Source organism: Heloderma suspectum, chromosome 4 (assembly GCF_057233095.1).
Source record: "Heloderma suspectum isolate Gila_16-S chromosome 4, 16-S_ref, whole genome shotgun sequence".
Lineage (NCBI taxonomy): Eukaryota > Metazoa > Chordata > Lepidosauria > Squamata > Helodermatidae > Heloderma > Heloderma suspectum.
Genome location: NC_139461.1, coordinates 62,676,707 through 62,695,583, shown reverse-complemented (window position 1 = coordinate 62,695,583; position 18,877 = coordinate 62,676,707). Strand labels below are relative to the sequence as shown.

At 40.6% G+C, this 18,877-nt stretch overlaps 1 protein-coding gene across 6 annotated transcripts in view; it reads left to right on the top strand.

Annotated features, from left to right (window-relative positions):
* Window positions 1-18,877, top strand: part of CHD7 (chromodomain helicase DNA binding protein 7) — a 207,232-nt gene that overhangs the window by 152,659 nt on the left and 35,696 nt on the right. For all 6 annotated transcript variants that reach the window (XM_084849455.1, XM_084849451.1, XM_084849457.1 and 3 more), the window contains 8 exons: window positions 576-690; window positions 8,713-8,796; window positions 10,008-10,145; window positions 10,240-10,361; window positions 10,723-10,966; window positions 11,873-12,049; window positions 13,968-14,111; window positions 17,193-17,448. In XM_084849455.1, the coding sequence (XP_084705581.1) occupies window positions 576-690; window positions 8,713-8,796; window positions 10,008-10,145; window positions 10,240-10,361; window positions 10,723-10,966; window positions 11,873-12,049; window positions 13,968-14,111; window positions 17,193-17,448 (1,280 nt within the window). The remainder of the gene's footprint in view (window positions 1-575; window positions 691-8,712; window positions 8,797-10,007; window positions 10,146-10,239; window positions 10,362-10,722; window positions 10,967-11,872; window positions 12,050-13,967; window positions 14,112-17,192; window positions 17,449-18,877) is intronic.

Genomic DNA, 18,877 nt, shown 5'->3' with positions numbered 1-18,877 from the left:
GCAGGGTGGGAAGAACAGCAGAAGCAATCTTCACTTCCCTGTCCTCTGATCTTCTGTACTTTTGCTAGCTGGCCTTTTTATCCTGTCTAGCTTGGACACTTCAGAGGGGGAGGGAAGGAGGCTGGAGGAGATCAGGATAACTTGTATCCTGGACTCTCCAGTCTCCTCCCCTCCCCACCCACTGGCCCTTTCCTGAGGCACTGAGGTCATTTTCTGAGAGGCAGCCAGCACAGTTCTCTCCGTGCCGGCTGCAAAGGGGAGGGGAGGGGTCTGGAATCAGACTAACCTCGGAGGGGTGTTACGAGCCGTTGTATGATCCCTGGGACACTCTCCCAGGGATGTTCAAATTGCTCTGTTAGTCTCCTTTATTTTGAAACCTATATTTTATGTATAACTAACATTTGTTTATAGCATTGTTTTCCAAAAATGTTGAATGATGCCTTCAAATGGAGAAAGCTTATGTAATATTTTTTACTTATATATTTTTCATATATATCAACCTGTGAGTATAAGTATTTAATAGATGGAACATTGTTGCATATTTGAATTAGTTTAGTCTTCATTCCATCTTCTAGCTCTTACCTTCACTGTCAGTGGGCATCTGTGGAAGTATTGGACAAAGACAGGAGAATTCAGCAAAAGATTAAAAGATTTAAAGCAAAGCAGGGGCAAAATAAGTTCCTTTCAGAGGTACGTATTTTTAATTATTATTTTCATTTCAGTGATGTACTTTAAGTCTGCATAACATTTCAAAACTGATGACTTTCACGTGTCTTATCACCTTAAGCTGAATCTATTCTATGCATTGTATGGGCAGCTGCTCTTGAAAGTTGTTTGAAACTTCAGCTGGTACAAAATGTGTTGGCCCACCAGTTGCTGGGAACACATTACACCAGTTCTCAGATGTCTGTTCATTTCTGGGCGCAAAATTCAAGGTGGTGGTTTTAATCTATAGAGCTCTAAACAGTTATCTCTTTATAGGCACCCATTTAGTGATACCATATATAGATTGAGTTCAGAGTGCTAGGAGAGGCATACTTGGTGGCTGCCCTTCAGTTATGGAACTGTCTCCCACTGCAGACTCACTAAAGTCCACATCTGTGCACGTTTTGGAAGTATTGCAAAAACTACCTATTCTGCAGAGTGTAGAGAAATGTCTATGATATTTTGATACAGTAACAAATTTACTGTTTTATTAGCGGGGGGTTGCTTTTGATATTTATTCTGGGACTGGTGTCATGGGTAGGTTATAAATCTAAACAATATACAACTAATGTTCTTTTTTTCTTCTTAAATTTTCTGAACACAGATTTAGATACTGTATATTTGCTTTTTGTTTTTCTAATGACTCGTTGCTCACTACAGTGACCAGGGTGTTGTTCATTTGAAACAATGTTTGTGCTATCAATGGTTTTTGTGTTGAAATTGCTGCAATAATGTTCTGGCCCAGGGGTTTATATTTGCTTTTAATCAATCTGTAAAAAATTAAGAGAACTGTTATGGATGTAAGAAGAGATGGAAATAGTGGGATACTGAAATTGTCATACAAGTTAAGATTTTAACTTGGTTTTTTAAATTGTTATGGTTTTTAAGGTTTTACTATTTTACCATGTTTATGTGATGGTTTAATCTTTTCAGTGTTGGTAAACTACCTTGGTTGTCTTCAGAAAGGTGGCATATAAATACATAAATAAATTAAATACAGATCACAATAGCTTATGTGGTAATAAATACAGATTTTGCCAGGTTCACAGTTTACATTGTGTAAATTAGCTTTCTTAGGGTTATCCTCTGACCTTCCTCTCTTGTGTATGAATTCCTCTTGCCCTTCTCCTGATGGCTTTATCCATGATTAAGGTTAACATCTGCAATAAGTGTCCTTAATGATTACATTCTTCAAGTTCCTTCAACCCAGTTTCAAACCATGATTACAATGGGAACACTGATTACTATTAACCACGATCAGGTGAAAGGGGGCTGGGGAGAGGGAACATATAACCCAACACCCTGCTGCTAATCTCTTATTATTTATTTGACTTGTACCCTGCTTTTCTACTAAAAATGGCACTCAAGGTGTCTTACAATCTCTAATAAAATTTGATAAAATTAATAATAAAACAAATACATTAAACACAATTAAAAACACTACAATAACAGAGTAAAAACAGCATCCAGCCCAACAGCCCTGCTCACACACCAAAGGTCTGCTTGAATAAAGCAGTCTTTGCCTGCTGGTGGAAGGCTGGCAGGGAGAGAGGGAGTTCAGACAGCCGTGGTTTCGCCATGGTTTCATCTGCTCCAAGTCTCTGTGATCTTGCAACATCATTTAGGCATTTACGTTGCAATCCTCTACACACTTACCTGGCAGTTATCCCTCATTTAACTCAATGGGGCTTACTTCTGAGTAGACTGGATTGCATTGTCAATTTCCTAATCTTTCCTTTCTAACTTTATTCCTCTTAAAGTTAATATAATTATTCTGGTATCAGACTTCTCTGTGGAATTTGGAAATCTCTGCTGTCTACACTTTGTGATTTTAAAGTATGGGGAAAGTATCCTCAAACATTTGTTAAATCAAAATCATAATACAAACCACAAAGGTAGACATGTATAGTAAGAATACATAGCATTTATGTAGAGCTTTAGAATGTTCAGAGTGCTTCACATATTTTACCAGTTTAGTATATTGCCTGGGAGCAATGAATGGAAAAGTCTATTCATGAGGTGACTGAAAGCAAAATTCACTGTTCTGTTCTTTCTGGCCTCTCCTTAATTCCCACATACATTACCTTAAACCAGGGGTGGGCAACCTGTGGCCTTCCTGGCCATTTTTGTAGCCTCCAGCGCCCCGCCCCCCCCCCCCATTGCTGCCGCTGAATTTTGGTGGTGCCATGGCAAAAAAGGTGCATTTTCACTTTAAATAAGGTATGTGGGGAACACACACCTTAGTTTAATGCAAATTTGTGCTCTCCCCAGGAGGGTAATTATGCATTAAAACAAGGTGTGTGCTGTGCATACACCTTGTTTTAAAGTGAAAATGCAGCTTGTTTCATCACTGAATTGCTGCTGAATTTTGGCGGCATTTCAGTGACAGAGGGATGGAGGTATGGCCCTTGGTGGGTGTGGGAAATTGGCCTCCAGACCCTCTAAAGTCCCCCCCCCCCAATCCTAACAATGAAGTACAGGTTTTCATTCATTTTTCTCCACTAGTTTTACAACTAAATACATACCCTACACACGTTTACTTACTTGGTAAGTTACGTTAAAACTGTATGTACAGACAATTTTTAATAGTTCCATACTTGAAGATAATTAATTATACAAATACCATCTAGTCCTCATCCCACTGCTTATGGTCACTTGGCCAAAAGTTTCTACTTGGAAATGAGGATTAAGCATTTTTTGTTAAAATTATAATAGTTAACAATTTAAAATTTCATTTAAATGAAAAAAACTGGGGAAAAAAAGATTTCAGTCCATATCAGAAAAAAATCTAAAATGATCACCATTTGGCAATAATTGTTATACATGCAGAAGAATAATGAACAGGGAGTGTGCGCCCCAAAGTAAGCTTTGTGTCACTCCATATCATACAGCAGCAACATGACAAGAAGACTTGTGCCTTTGCATCCTTTCCAGGCCACTGCTTCATTTTCGCACACGTCACTCTCAAGCATATAGCCCCATGCCAATCTTTGCCAATGTACTTCTGAAATAGGGAACTGGGGATGTGCACCCCACAATAAACTTTGGCCATCTCAGATGACATGCCCACACTATAAGACGGCACCCCATGAGGAACCCTAGCATCGCATCCTGCTCTATAATTCATTTTGGTACAAGCCATACTCCAATGTGCTTCCCTCATACCAATAGTTGCCAATATGCATAAAATGAATGAATTTCTGGGAAAACAGTGACCATTTTTAATTTGGCAGTCAAACTCTGGGGTATGAAATTTGGCAAGCTAGATTTTCAAATTCAGCACACTGTTTTTATTCAGGGAAAACTGATTTTCCCTAATCCCTCCACCCACCCCCAATATCATCACCTTTCTATAACAACTTCTGGAAAAACAACTATTTTCCAAAATCATGGCCAAACCATGAGGTATAAAATTTGGCAGCGTAGAGTTTTAGATTCAGCACAATTCTTTTAATTACCCACCTTATGACTACTGTAATCTGGATATCCAGCTTCAGCAATGTATCCAGAGCATCCCAGTATCTGTGAGTGATCAACCAGAGGGTCACAAATCCCATTAATTAGTGGTGCTGACAAAGTTCAGTGGGGAGTGTCTCAAAATGTAAACAGTCCCCACTTGAAAGGCATACCCATTTCACATTGGTTGCAAGCAGCTCTTGATTTGGGGCTGATTAGGTTGTGCTTTACTCCCACCCCTGTTGCTACTAATTTTCCCCCACTATAGTTCCTCCCCTTTCTCAGCAAAAACAAAAATAAAAAGCAAATTATGTCTATCTGAAGAGAGAGGTGTAACTGGCAGAGGGAGGGCTCATAGGTGCCTTTCCAGGTAGAAGCTGAAAGTGATGCTCCTGAGCATCTTTAAGAACATCATTTCCTTCCTGGACTGTGGGGTTTATAGTTTCTCCTTGTAGTTCTCTTTGCAAGAAAACTACAAGCCCTGTGATTCCAGTAGGAAATGATATTCCTAAACATGCATCATTTTCAGCTACTAGTCAGACAGAGTGGCAAAGGCAGCTGTGCAAAAATCATGTTGGAGTTTTGAGTCTTGTTTTCAAATGCTCAACTTCCACCCTACCCTGACCCATTCCTTTAGGGAATGTTCAAAAGCCCATGTGGTTTTCTAGGTAAACTGGGCAGGTGGTGGCTTGCACACTACTATCATCAGGGAGTCCTGATACCTGCAAGGCCTGCTAATCATCATTCAGAGGGGTTTTCCCCTCATTCACATCCAGCTCTCAACCATGGCTAGACACAGTGACCGCTGTGACTGCCAGATCCAGGTGAGATAAAAAGACAAAAAGCATACTGATGGCACTGCCCAACTCTGTATAGTTTCACTCAGTGGCCTCATACATACATTGAAGGGGGAACAGATTGGCACTCTGTGTAACCCAAGGGGGCTCCCCACAAAGAATGTGGAACTATTCAGAAGTACATCCCAGAATGACCATCAGTTCATGCAGTCCTAATCTTCCCATTCAAGTATACCAGAGGCTGAAGAATGATCTAGAGAGATTCATAGAGTACAGTTTCCCATGGCAGTCTGTAGGTGAAGGTGGTCAGTCAGGGCACAAGTGCACCCTCAGTGCCATACCCTCTCTGAAAAATCAGACTGGTCGGGATCTAGAAAGCCATTATCCAGATGTGCCAAAAGTGGCTGGCCACCACTCAAGAAGAGAAGGTTGGAGGCAGACCATCATTGGCAGAGGATTCCATATGCTGTGTAGATTGCTTAATCACTGATCACAGGAGGGTCTGGAGATCCTGAATCAGTGTCTGGGCAGAGTCTGAGGCTTACTCCAGGCAAGACAGAAATACTACTGGTCAGTAGAAATGCTGGCCTGGGATTGGAAGTATAACCTGTTCTGGATAGGATTACATGCACACTCTGACGGGCCAGATCCATAGTTTGGGGGTGCTCCTGGACACAGCGTTTCCCCTGGATGGCCAGGTACTTGCTATGCCTAGGGTGCTTTTGCCCAGCTTTAGCTGGTGTGCCAGCTCTACCCCTTCTTGAAGAAAAGAGCTCTGGCTACAGTTTAATTCCTTAGTCATACTGTGTTAGATTACTACCCTTCAAAAGTGTTTTAAAACTACGGCTGGTGCAGAATGCCAAAAATTTCTGGTGTCCACTTTTCTAACCATATTAAAACAGGCTTATTTAAATTGCACTTTTGAGGCCCAATTTAATATACTAGTTATTACATATAAAGCTCTTAATGGCTTGGGACCAGGTTATTTGAAGGACCACCTTCTCCTACATGACTTGCAGTCACTTTGGAAGCTGTGCTCTGTATTCCATTGCCAAGAGAGTGGCAGTCCCCTGATTATGGAATTCCCTCCCAAGGAGGTTATTTTTGTCCTGTCTCTGTCTTTTAGGTAGTTAAGACATTTTTATTCTTCCAGGATTTTAGGGTATTTTAATCTTGGTAGCAATGTTTTTTGTTTTAACTGTTTTACTCTGTTTTTAATATATTGACCCTGTTCACACATAACTCCTGGGTTGTTTAACCCAAGAATTGCCACTAGCGAGTGAAGTGACGAGCCGCCCACTCATCACTTCCATTTTCAGTTAACCCAGGAACACCCCGTTAACCTCCTGGGTTAACTCTGCGTTATTTAACCCAGAGTTCCTGGATTCGGATGTCACGAAACAACCTAGGAACATTCAGTTGTTAACTGAAAATGGAAGCAACTAGTGTGCGGCTCATTGCTTCACTCAGTGGCAGCATTTCCTGGGTGAAACAATTGCTGCCATTCGTGCAATCCTGGGCATTGTATAACCCCCTTTCCCTATCAGCAGCCCTGTGGACTGATAGAAACTATGGGACTTGGGTTCATACAGCAGTGGGATAGGTGAGGGAGAAAAAATACTGCCACCAAACTGGTGTGTGGCTCCTCCAGCCCATTAGGGCTTCTGTTCTCAGAGATGGGGGAATACCAGTGAACAACTTATAAGACAAGAACTAGCATTTATTTAACAAAGAAGGTGGAAAGGGGGAGGAAGCAAAACAAACATTCAAATGAATAAACAAAGTAAGCCTGTAAACAATAAAATGGAGGGAAGGGAATCCAATAGTTAGTCCACAAGATAGGTGCTCTCTTAAAACCTGTCTCTCGCTGTGCAGTCCAGGACTCAGAAGTAGCTAAGCCTTCATTTACTGGCTGTTGGCTGTGGGGCCGCTGCTGGCTAGAAGACTGCTCTCTTTCCTGAACTTTCCTCAGCCTCCTCAGGATATCTTTTTTTCTGTCTCTGCCTCTTCACAGTTTCTTCAGATCTTGCTTCCACAATTTCATCTCCTTTCTCCTCCAGTCTCTTTCAAATCTCCCCTCACAAACTCTCCTCAGAATCCCCCTAAGGTATGAGATGCTGGCATTCTATCAGAGGGTTACACAGGGTTACAATTGTATATTGAGATATTTAAGTATATTGAGATTTTACTGTTGCAAACTGCTTTGGGGGCCCTTGTTAGGCCAAAAGGCAGTATAAAATTGTTTTTATAAACTGCAGATATTTAGACTGTCCGGTAACCTTCTGTCCCTAAAAGAGATGCCATAACTTCAGCCAGTGAAGGACCCCAACTCACCTGACTAGCTTTCATGATCTAGATGGGCATGGGCTCTACTTGAGGTAGCTTTAATAAGCACATCCTTTTCATCAGCAGGCAAGAGAGACGAACATAGATCCAAATAAACAGGGGCAGATAGCGCCTGATTTTTAGTCTAATTATAACCTTGAATCATGCTGAAACCATGCAATTTAATCTACAAAATAGGTAGCAAATTCACCACAGTGGGCTGATTAAATTTTTGGTAGAGGCAGCCAGATTTAAAAGGCCATTTACCATCCAAAATACGTCAGCTGGATGGAACTTTGCAGAGGTGCTGGCAGCTGAGAAAAAAGATTGTTCTTAACTGCCATTGTATAATCCTTTAAAAAGAAACTTTGCCATAATTGGTCACATTTGGCATGAGTCAGGAGCATCTATACTATCTTCTCTGTGAGTTTCATTTGTCTCAGGTCCCCTGCAAAGCAGCAGGACCCACTGACAGAGTAACTGTCCCAAACTAACAGGTAGCCCCCTCCCCACAAAGGCCTCTGAAAAACAATTGCTTCGTTCATCTTGGCGCAGAACATCTTAACCGATCCAGTGTTCTGACAGGCAGTGGGTTCACAAGACAATGATCCAACAGTGACAGTGGTGTCATGCAAACACTGCCAATAACCAAGACTACTGGTTCCAGGCCAGTTTAAACCTCAGATCCATTCTACCACTTGTTTAGGGCCAGTTATTACTTGGGAAATACTAAAGTTGCCATGGAGTCTCAAGCTTGTCCTAAAGAGCCTTGCATATATTTCAGTAATCCTTAGCTCAAAATTATATTCCAATACTGCAGATGAGGTGAATCAGGCTAAATCATGTATTTGTGGCTGAGGTGAAATTTGAACCAGGTGCTTTGTGCTTCACACTCTTAGGCACTATACCACCCCAGTTCTTTCATATACTTGAGCACACATCAGAAGTAAGGTTATTGGTAGGAAACAAAGTGAGATTTTAATTTACTTGCTCTGGAATAATAATCCATGAATCTGGCATATACAGCAATTAGGCAACTTCTATACTTACATTTTTACAGCACTTAGCGTACATGGCTCAAATTTCTTTATTGCAAACTGCAGTCTTCAAGAATGCTGAATACATTGCATGCTGTAAGCCTTTTTGATTGCTCATTAGTGAATTGTAATTTCACACTTCATTTAAAATATTCTTAAACATTCTCACGCAGTAAAAGGTTTCACACAGTAATTAAGAGGCCCAGTTAACAAAGTCTGAGAAGTCCGATTCCCTCACAGGGAATAATTTTGCTGAATTGTTGCATTTCAATTAACATGTTGAAGTTTGCCAAATATACAGTTTGTATTATAGCAGCCTCCCATATTTTTTTACTTACTGAAAATACTAATATTTCTGATTTTCTTTTTCATGCTTTTTTGCCCTTACACAGATAGATGATGAACTTTTTAATCCTGATTATGTTGAAGTTGATCGAATAATGGATATTTCATATAGCAAGGATGATAATGGAGAGGTAAAGTATTAGAAATTCTCAAATTTAGGAATAGGCTTTTTTTTTTCAGTGACAGATATCATTTCTTAAATCATCCTGTATTTTATGATCACCAAATAATTGTTAAAATAAGTGTCTATTTCGCCATTATCAGTACCTACTTACTAGGTAAACGTCATCTTAATAGGCTTTGGTTAGTAAAACAAATACTTTGTTGCTCCTTTATGACCACTTTCTTGAGCAGTAGCACTTGTAAAGCTGTCTTTCAGAGAACCTCTAGTCTAGTGGGCCATTATAAGTAGAAGAACAAATCGTTTTATAAAATAACTGTTAATCTTTCTTTATCACTCTTTATTCAAATGTTAAAATCTTAATAGTTGAATATTTTACACATAGATTTATAAGATTATAATAAATATAAATGTGTTTTATATAAATGCCCATTTGGGCATTTTTGCTTATAAATGTATGGAGAAATATTAAATTATTAGGGTGTTCAGTCTTCAGAAAAGATTTTTACGCTGAAATGCAATACCACCTTATTTTGAAAGGTAGTATTGCAATGAGATGATGAAATACTTGGACACAATATTGTGTCAACGTATCAGCCACTTGGGTGTTGAACTGTGTTTGCCACTAAAAATAAAGTGTTAATAAAGCTGAATAAGTCTTATTTAGTCTGCAGAGTTCCATTATAGATGATTATGCTATTATTGTCAGGGTGGAAACTGAGCCAATAGAGCCCCAGAGCAGTTCTGATTCTGAGGAGGAACAGCAATCTGTGGGAGAGAAGCTCGCTCATCTCTCACAAGCACAGCAGCTGGCAGAGATTCCAACGGGGACCAACTGCCTTACCTGGAGCTGAGGCTACTCAGCTATCTTTCCCAGTGCTGTTCCTTGCTTTGACACTACCAACTAGTATTCTGAAAGAGTCATAAAGTAATAAAGGAATAACGTCTTGGAAAGAATTCCTCATCATCTGTGTCCTGAGTTGGCTATTGGTGGGGACTGCAAGAGGGAGCTAGGGCGCTCCTGACAGCTGGAGGAATCTCTGCCAGCTGCTGTGCTTGTGAGAGATGAGCGAGCTCCTCTCCCACGGATTGCTGTTCCTCCTCAGAATCAGAACTGCTCTGGGACTCTATTGGCTCAGTTTCCAGCCTGACAATTATGTTCAAAGAACACATGTTTGTTTACATTTAATCTATTTTTTTCTTTCTTAACTAAAAACAAAGCCTGTGACTCATTATTTGGTGAAATGGTGTTCACTTCCGTATGAAGACAGCACATGGGAATTAAAGCAAGACATAGATCAAGCTAAGATTGAAGAATTTGAGAAACTAATGGCTAGGGAGCCAGAAACCGAACGTGTGGTAAGATTTGACTCTGTATGGAAGACGTTATTTTAAAAAAGCATCGTAATGTCGTTTCAGAAATCACTAATATGATTTGTTATATTTGAAACAGGAGCGACCTCCTGCTGATGACTGGAAGAAGTCGGAAAGTTCCAGGGAATATAAAAACAACAACAAACTCAGGGAATACCAGTTAGAAGGAGTAAACTGGCTTCTTTTCAATTGGTACAACACGTACGTAAAATAAGTTAATTGTAAAAAGGCAGAATTCATAGCTTAATGGTTCAAGTTTAATATCCTGAAGTATTTTAAAAGGTGGGGTGTTGTTGTTTTTAATATCCTGACTATATCAAACAGCAAATTTTGTGAAGCAATATGTATGTGTGCCTCTGCATGCTTATAGGCAATCTAGAGAATATTTTAAAACTAAATTTATAGTATCTCAATTCATTATGCTCAAAAGGTTTGAGTCAAAAGCAACATTTATCTTAGGATTTTTCCCTCATTCAAATAAACTAAGCAAATATGTTTCGTTAAATCTACTTTGAGTTGAACGATAACTTCATTATTGAACATTATCATTTATTAATTGCAGGCGAAACTGCATTTTAGCAGATGAAATGGGATTGGGGAAAACCATCCAATCCATTACATTTCTCTATGAGATATATTTAAAAGGAATCCATGGTCCTTTTTTGGTTATTGCCCCGTTGTCCACAATCCCTAATTGGGAAAGGGAATTCCGTACCTGGACAGAATTGAATGTTGTTGTGTATCATGGGAGTCAAGCCAGCCGAAGGACCATTCAGTCGTATGAAATGTACTTCAAAGACCCACAGGTAAAAGTTCTTACTTTAATAACAACATATTGCTTTTTACAAAGCTTGGGTTCTTTCTGCTGGCTCATTGTCCCCCATTGTTTAAAACAGCCTTCCTCAAACTGGGGATGTTTTGGACTTCCACCTCCCATCTGCCCCAACCATCATGGCCAGTGGTTAGGAATTTTGGGAGTTATAGCCCAAAATATCTGGCAGGCACCATATTGGGGAAGGCTCGTTTAAAGGAACCAAACCATAGTTAGAAAAAGTGTTGCAAGAGATGGTTTCTGCTGTTTTTTTCTGTTTTTGAAACTGAAAGAGGAATGGGCAGTGTTTCAGCTGTGCTTGGGCAAAACTAAGCTTGGCTCCTAAGTACATTTTTATTACATGTTATCAGAATTCTTTACATAGCATGTAATGGGCATTACTTTTAAAGAAGCTGTGGTGTTCTCTTGTCTGTCAACTTCCACTGCAGCCTCTTAGGACAACATGCAAGTTTTGAGAACTGAGCTTAACTAGAATCCAGTCACTCCAGCTGTCAGTATGATCAGTGTCTGTACAAAGCAACAACTCCTGGCTTGACAGTGATATCCAAGTGCTCAAGTTTTTCCGTCATAAGCTTGTAGTTCATGCCTTTATTTCACCTCTAGTTCCTTCCAACCCTGTTCTATTTATGCAATATTCATATTATTCTTGGACAAGAAGGGCTGCCTTCTTAGCGTGTTTCCTCAGCTTCATCTGTCTGTCCATTCTGGTCTTACATAGCTCTGCTACGCTACAGTGCCGTGTTCCTCAGTGAGATCCCGACTCTTGGCTTATACTGTGCATGCAGAGCAACTTATCCATCAGTTGATGACAGCGTGAATATTCTTGGAAGTTGATGTGGTAACTTTGAAGCACTTGATGAAATAATTTCTATACCTTTAGGGTCGCGCAATTAAGGGGTCATACAAATTTCATGCCATCATCACTACATTTGAAATGATTTTGACGGACTGTCCTGAGCTCCGTAACATTCCATGGCGCTGTGTGGTAATTGATGAAGCTCACAGGCTGAAGAACAGAAATTGCAAGCTGCTGGAAGGGCTGAAGATGATGGACCTGGTGAGCATTGATACTCTTAAAACTCCAAAAGAGGTCTGTGCAGACTAGGGATGGACGAAAGTCACTTACCTGTCCTTGAAGCTTGTTCGCGGTGGGGGGGAGGTGCTTTGCTGCTCCCCCCGCGAAGTTCAGGCCGGGGGGGAGGCTTCCCGCCTCGCCCAGCCGAAATTCAGGCCACGGGGGAGGCTTCCCGCCTCGCCCGGCCGAAATTCAGGCCAGGGAGGAGGCGCCTCGCCCGGCCGCGAACTAAAAAGTTTTTTTTAAAAAAAAAAACGCCCCCGTGATAGGCTACGTGACGATTAACGTAGCCTATCACGGCTAGATTTGCAAAGTCAGCCGTGATAGGCTACGTAAATCGTCACGTAGCCTATCACGGGTGACTTAAAAAAAAAAAAAAGCGCGTACACTAATGGCGGCCCCCATAGGGAGCCGCCATTCCCGTTCCTTATTTGGTCACTGTAGTCTACGTAAAGATTACGTAGACTACAGCGACCAAATAAGGAACGCGAATGGCGGCTCCCTATGGGGGCCGCCATTAGTGTACGCGCTTTTTTTTTTTTTTTTAAGTCACCCGTGATAGGCTACGTGACGATTTACGTAGCCTATCACGGCTGACTTTGCAAATCTAGCCGTGATAGGCTACGTTAATCGTCACGTAGCCTATCACGGGGGCGTTTTTTTTTCTTTTTTCCTTTGATTGGAATGGTGGCGGCGGCAGCCGGTCGAAAGACCGGCTGCCGCTCCCGCCCCGGGCGAACACCCGCCGAACCACCGGCCGGACCCGCCGCCGGGAGGGACATTCGCCAAAGGTAAGTCCCGTCCCGGGGTGGGGGTGCGGGGGGCGGGGGGGTGCGGAGAATTTCTCCCCAAAACTTGTTCGGGGGGCCGAACACGTTGGCGCTCGGCCCCCCGAAGTTTCGGGGAGAAATTCTCCGCCAACCCTAGTACAGACTGCCACAGCGATCTGATGGGAAAGTGGGATTATGTGTTGAGCTTTGCTTCTAAGTCTGTTTTTCTTTTTTCAATACAAAACATTTCCAAAATGCAGAAATATAATATACATAATAAATTCAAGCAACTTGAGCCATCTAAATTGAGCCAGACCATAATGATTTTCTCAATGCTATAGAAATTTCTGGGAAAAAATGAAATATGCTTGTGGATTGTAATATCCCATCTCTCTATTTATTTTTTTTTTACTGAGCATTACTGTAATGGTCTAGGATTTGTTAATCCCATGTTGAGTTGGTGGTTGTTTTGATTTCCAGTTTTTTTGTTGTAAAATACTTTTCTGCTATTAATAAATTAAAATTAAAAATCAATTCAATTTTAGTTCCATTTTCTTTCCTGTTTTCTAATACTATGACTAATAGATCCTGAGGGACTCTTACTGCTGTTCTTGATTACAGAGATAGGCATGAGAAGAATACTCCATACTGCTATTTTGCAACATATTAAAATGAATTGTAGCAGGACTTAGGTCTTCCTCTTCTTTCTCCTCACCCATACAATTTATATTATAAGATCCTTGGAGCAGGAGCTAGTTCTTGTTTATGTTACTCAGTAAAGCACTGGGTAGCTGATAGTGCTATATAAATATTTACTTAGAATTTCATTTTACAGTCCCGTTCTAGTAACCTGTATTCCAATTAAAAGTAGCATATGCAAAGTTTAGCAAAATCGAAAAGCTGTCTAAAGACAGGAACTATTCATTTGAAGTGGTTACCTGGTAAAGAGATGAGATATGAATCCTGCTTTAACAGGAAACAGTGAAATGCCTTATATTGTTTGTTAGCAAACTCTGGAGATGCCAGTTGAGTGCTACCTTAAATGCTAATGGATAGAAGGGAGAAAGTAGCTTTAGAATTATCTGCAACTTGGAAGTTCAGCATTGTTCCTGATCGTCTATTTCTTGCAGGAACACAAGGTGCTTCTTACAGGTACTCCATTACAAAACACTGTGGAAGAGCTCTTCAGCTTGCTCCATTTCTTGGAACCAAGTCGTTTCCCTTCAGAATCCACTTTCATGCAAGAGTTTGGTGATCTAAAAACGGAGGAACAGGTAAATTATTCTGTGTTTTCTTTCACTGGGCCAGTTCACCCGACATGACAGCCCATTGAGGGTTGATTTACCCACAAGGAGCTGCAGCACGTGCTGGCCGCCAATAGGAATATGCAACCCCCTGACTGGGGGTTGTCATGTCGTGCAAACCTGGCTGGCAGGGATTATTTGCGGGTTAAACAACCCTAGCATAACCCTACATCAGACAGTTGTAGGCTGTTGTAGACCATTCAGAAATTTTGACTGTAAGTAATATCTCTAGATTAATAGATCGCTTCTTTCTGTCTCCTGCAAAGAAGTTATTTTTTCTAGTTTGGGAAACTATATTTTAGGCTGCAATCCTAAACCCGTTTACTTGATTGTAAAACCTATTGAACTTAATGGGACCTACGTCTGAGTAGATCTTCCTAGGATTGCACTGTCAGAGTTAATAATTGATCTGACCATTGATAGTATTTCTTCAACATTTGACTAGTATTTTTAAAGCATTCATTCAGGCATTTAATCATCAACAGGTTTGATATACTAATTATATAAAAACAAATTAGTTAGTTGTGATTGTGGGAAAAAATGAAATTAAACTTTTAAAAAATTATAATGAATTTATTTTTAAATGTTAAGTAAATTCTCTGTAAATGTGAAAAATTCACTGAATATTATTCCTGTTTGGCTTTTATCCTGGAATACTAGGATTAGCCAGCAGTCACAAAATGGGGGACAGGGTGAAGAAATTAAAACAGAAATAAAGCAAATAACAGCAACTATTTAAAACAAGAGTCTGTACTACTTTACTAAGTAAGCAAGAGACAAACACTTTCAACATCAGTTTCAACATGATGTGGATACTGCCTAGTTCCTGCAGCAAGCAAAATGGAATCCTGAGCAGTGACCTTTGCTACTGATGACTGCTGCATTCCTTTTTGGAGATGCCTGCAGTTCTAGCAGGTAGCTAGTGGAGAAGCTTTGCTATTCTGCTTGGTTTCCTCCTGAGTGCTGCAGTGTTAGGGGCAAGTAGCCCTTACCCCCTGACCTTGTTAACAAATGCAACCATAATTGTTTTTTTTAAAGGTAAGATAACGAAGTTGGGCTCTAGAAGTTAGAAGATATTTTTTGTGCAATCATCTCTTAAATCTCCCTTACCTGCCCCCAGGAACACCCCATTATCCCTGTCTCCATACTCCATTTTCCAAGCAGGGAGAGGTAGCCCGCGCAGTTTTCTCCATGCCAACTATGAAGGGGATGGATGGGCGGGGAGCGTGGTTTCCTCAAGCTCAGAGCTAGGAAACCAAACTCTTACATGGCCCCACCCTAACCCCCAGATGCTGTCTGGTGGGCAGAAAATTTCTCTCTAAATGATTTAAGTGAATAAGCGAAAAAACAGAGTAATAACATTTTAATTTACTGGTGTATTAGCCAAAGTCACATCAGTACAAAGCCTATAGTTAAGGAGGATACTGTTGCACTCATGTCCTGCTTGTGGGTTTCCATCAACATAAGAAGTTAGAACATAAGAAGTCCTGCTGTCCTTATGTTCTATCATGGAAGGAGGGCAGAACATAAATGTAATATCTTTATAAATATGGCGGGCTTCGAGTGTTCTTGAACCACTTTTCAGATAGTCTGGCACTGTTGTCTACCTACAGTGATGCCATTGGCTGTACTGTTCTGGTGTTACAATGGGCCTATGTAATGCTTGCACTACAACTCCTTGCCATATGACAAAAAGTGTTGTGACCCATCTGGCTGCCTTTTACTCAGCTGCTCTGATGTCACAGAAGACATTGGAAGCTTTCGGCCAGATAACTGGGTTCTTAGGGGAGCTATCCTATGTTCCCTAGACAGTGTCTGGGGGACATTGGATTTTTCCATTTCTGGGCTTCAAGGTTGGAACCAGGGCCCAGAAACCATGCTCCCCCTCCCCTGCCCCCTTGTAGCTGGCGCAGTTCTCTCTGCACCAGCTACATCTCTGCACTAGGAAACAGAACGCAGAAAATGGGTGGGGAAGGGAGGAGACTGTGGGAGCTGCATTACGCAGCTTCCTATGCACTCCATGGCCTCCCACCCCAAAGCTGTCTAGCCAGAAATACTAGGTGGCTGGAGCACGGAGGCAAGGATCGCCTCCATGCTCCAGCCGCCCTGCATTGGGTAGTCGTCAGCCTCTGAGTTCAGAGACTTACGACTATCTCCATAGGATTGTGCCCTAAGAGCAATGGGAGAACTTTTGAATCTGAATACAGGTTTCCTTCTGCAACTTCGGGCTAAATCAAACTATCCTGATATTCATTTACTCTGGAATTTACAGCCTAAAGAATCCTGCCTTACAGGCCTAAAATCTTTGTTATTCACTCAGACATTTCATGCCAGTGAGACACTTCCTATAGTTCCCCTATAGTTTGTTAGAGGTGTAATATTTAGTCAGTGGTTTGGATTAATTGATTTTAAATCATTTCATTTTAAAAGTTGCCTCCAATTAATCAGGCTGCAGACTTGGAAGAAAATGAAGATTATTAGTATATGTATTTTCAAAATCTGCATGTAGTAGACCCAAATTGGGAAGAGACAATTTCCCTTCTTTTGCGTAGCAGGGAAAGCCTCTTCTAAGATGATGGATGCTGTAACTTACATATTCTATGATCTAAAAAGTTTTTTTTTCCATAGGTATTGTTGTTATTCATGTACAAATTTAGATGTGATTACATCTCATATGATGTAAGATTGCTTTACTCAAAGGACAGCTCTAGTGTGTGTTAATTGTTATCCTGTTGTGTGAGTCCTAGTTTTATATTTAAGTTTTAAAGTTGATATTGTATTTTAGTCATTATGCTAATAATTGCCACCTAGAGTATTTTGTATATAGGAGGGTTATAAATTGAATTAATAATAATAATAGTGCTATTTTGTAGACATTACTAATAGGTAATATGTATAATTATGGAAAACATTAAATGATAATCATAGAATTTCAGTATAATAGAGGACGCTGTACATAAGAAGACTGACTTCAAGTATAAGGAGGTTTGTAATAAAAACAGGAAATGTAGCATTTTACTTCATTCAAAGTATAACTAATTATTTAACTAGGTGCAAAAACTCCAAGCCATTCTAAAACCAATGATGTTGAGACGTCTCAAAGAAGATGTAGAAAAGAATCTGGCACCCAAGGAAGAAACTATAATTGAAGTTGAATTGACAAACATTCAGAAGAAATACTACAGAGCCATTCTTGAAAAGAATTTCACATTTTTGTCGAAAGGCGGTGGTCAAGCGAATGTCCCTAATCTCTTAAACACTATGATGGAATTAAGAAAATGCTGCAATCATCCATATCTTATCAATGGTAGGCCTGAATTTTCTTTCTTTTTAAAAAGAAAGCTGTGAGGGGAGTTTTGCATTTATGAACTAAAGCATTTTTCAGTTGAGTAATAACCTGATTTTTTTAAAAAAAATAATTATTGTTTGGCCTATTAGAATGGAATGATCTGTGGCACATCCTCAAGCCCCTGCCAACACATCCCCAGCCTTGCACTGAGAGAGGTATTAAGGCAGGAAATAATTCTTCTAGTGTCCTAGGAGAAATAGTGTGTCTTCCTCATGGCCATGATGGTTGCACTGATGAGGAAAGTGTCATTTCTTTGTCTGTGCAGTCACACCAGAAACAAGATGGCAGTTTAAGGACCCAAACCTCCTCTTTGCTGCAATTAAAAAAAAAAAAAAAATCAGCCTTCACCATCACAGCTGGCAGTCTTTGTGTGCGACTCCCATCCTAGTCTCTCTCCTTGGGCTCCCATTGCTGTTGTGGTTGCTGGGCTGGTGTCCCCTTTCATTCATATACCCAGCTAGCTTCCCATGAGAAGTGCCACACTTAGCCCCAACATCTGCATTGCTGCTCTTCCTTCTTGAGAACTCAGCTAATGAGGAAACCAAATGGCATTTCTTTGTTTCATAATCTCTTCTGTGGTGGTGAGCTCTAGTCTGTGCTCTGAGAACTGTGTCTGGCTGACAGCAGACTGGGATAGTAGTCAGAATAGATAGGGGAATGGGGCATAATTTGTAAAATTTGTGGAATTCACTACCACAAGATAGTGATGGTCACTAACAGCTTTAAAAAGGGATTGCACAAATTTATGGAGGATAAGGCTATCAGTGGCTACCAGTCATGATTATATATTTCTTCCAGTATCAGAGTTCGTATGCCTCTGAATAACAGTGCTGGGGAACATGAGTAGGAGGGTGCTACTGCACTCATGTCTTCCTTGTGGGCTTCTCATAGAGAAGCAAGTGGAAGGCCTTTTGCTTTCTTTCAGCATTAAGGTCACCCAACACACTGAGGTCTTATGCCTGTTCTTAGCCCTCTTGCTGCCAGTACACTCAAGCTTGGGTTCCTTCTCCCACCTTTACTTATTTTTATCCAATATTTTCCTGTCCAAAGCCACCCAGTAAATTTCACAGCCAAGCAGAAATTTGAATCCAGGTCTCCCTGGTCCACATTCACTGCACTGTGCTGGCTGTTCATAGTTTGTTGTGGTACAAAAGTAGATACAACGCATGCTGAAATTAAGGGATGCAGGCTGCTTATATATACTTGTGATTCTGAAAGCAAAAACATGTATGATAGTATGCTCCTTGTGACTATTCCTTTCAAGTATATGTGAGCTTCCCTTCATGCTTAATTTTGCTGAGCTGTTGCTAATGCAAGGAGAGACAGGCTAGTAACACTTTTTCTAAGCTGTGAAAAGTTTTCGTCCCTGTGTAGGTTGTTGAACACG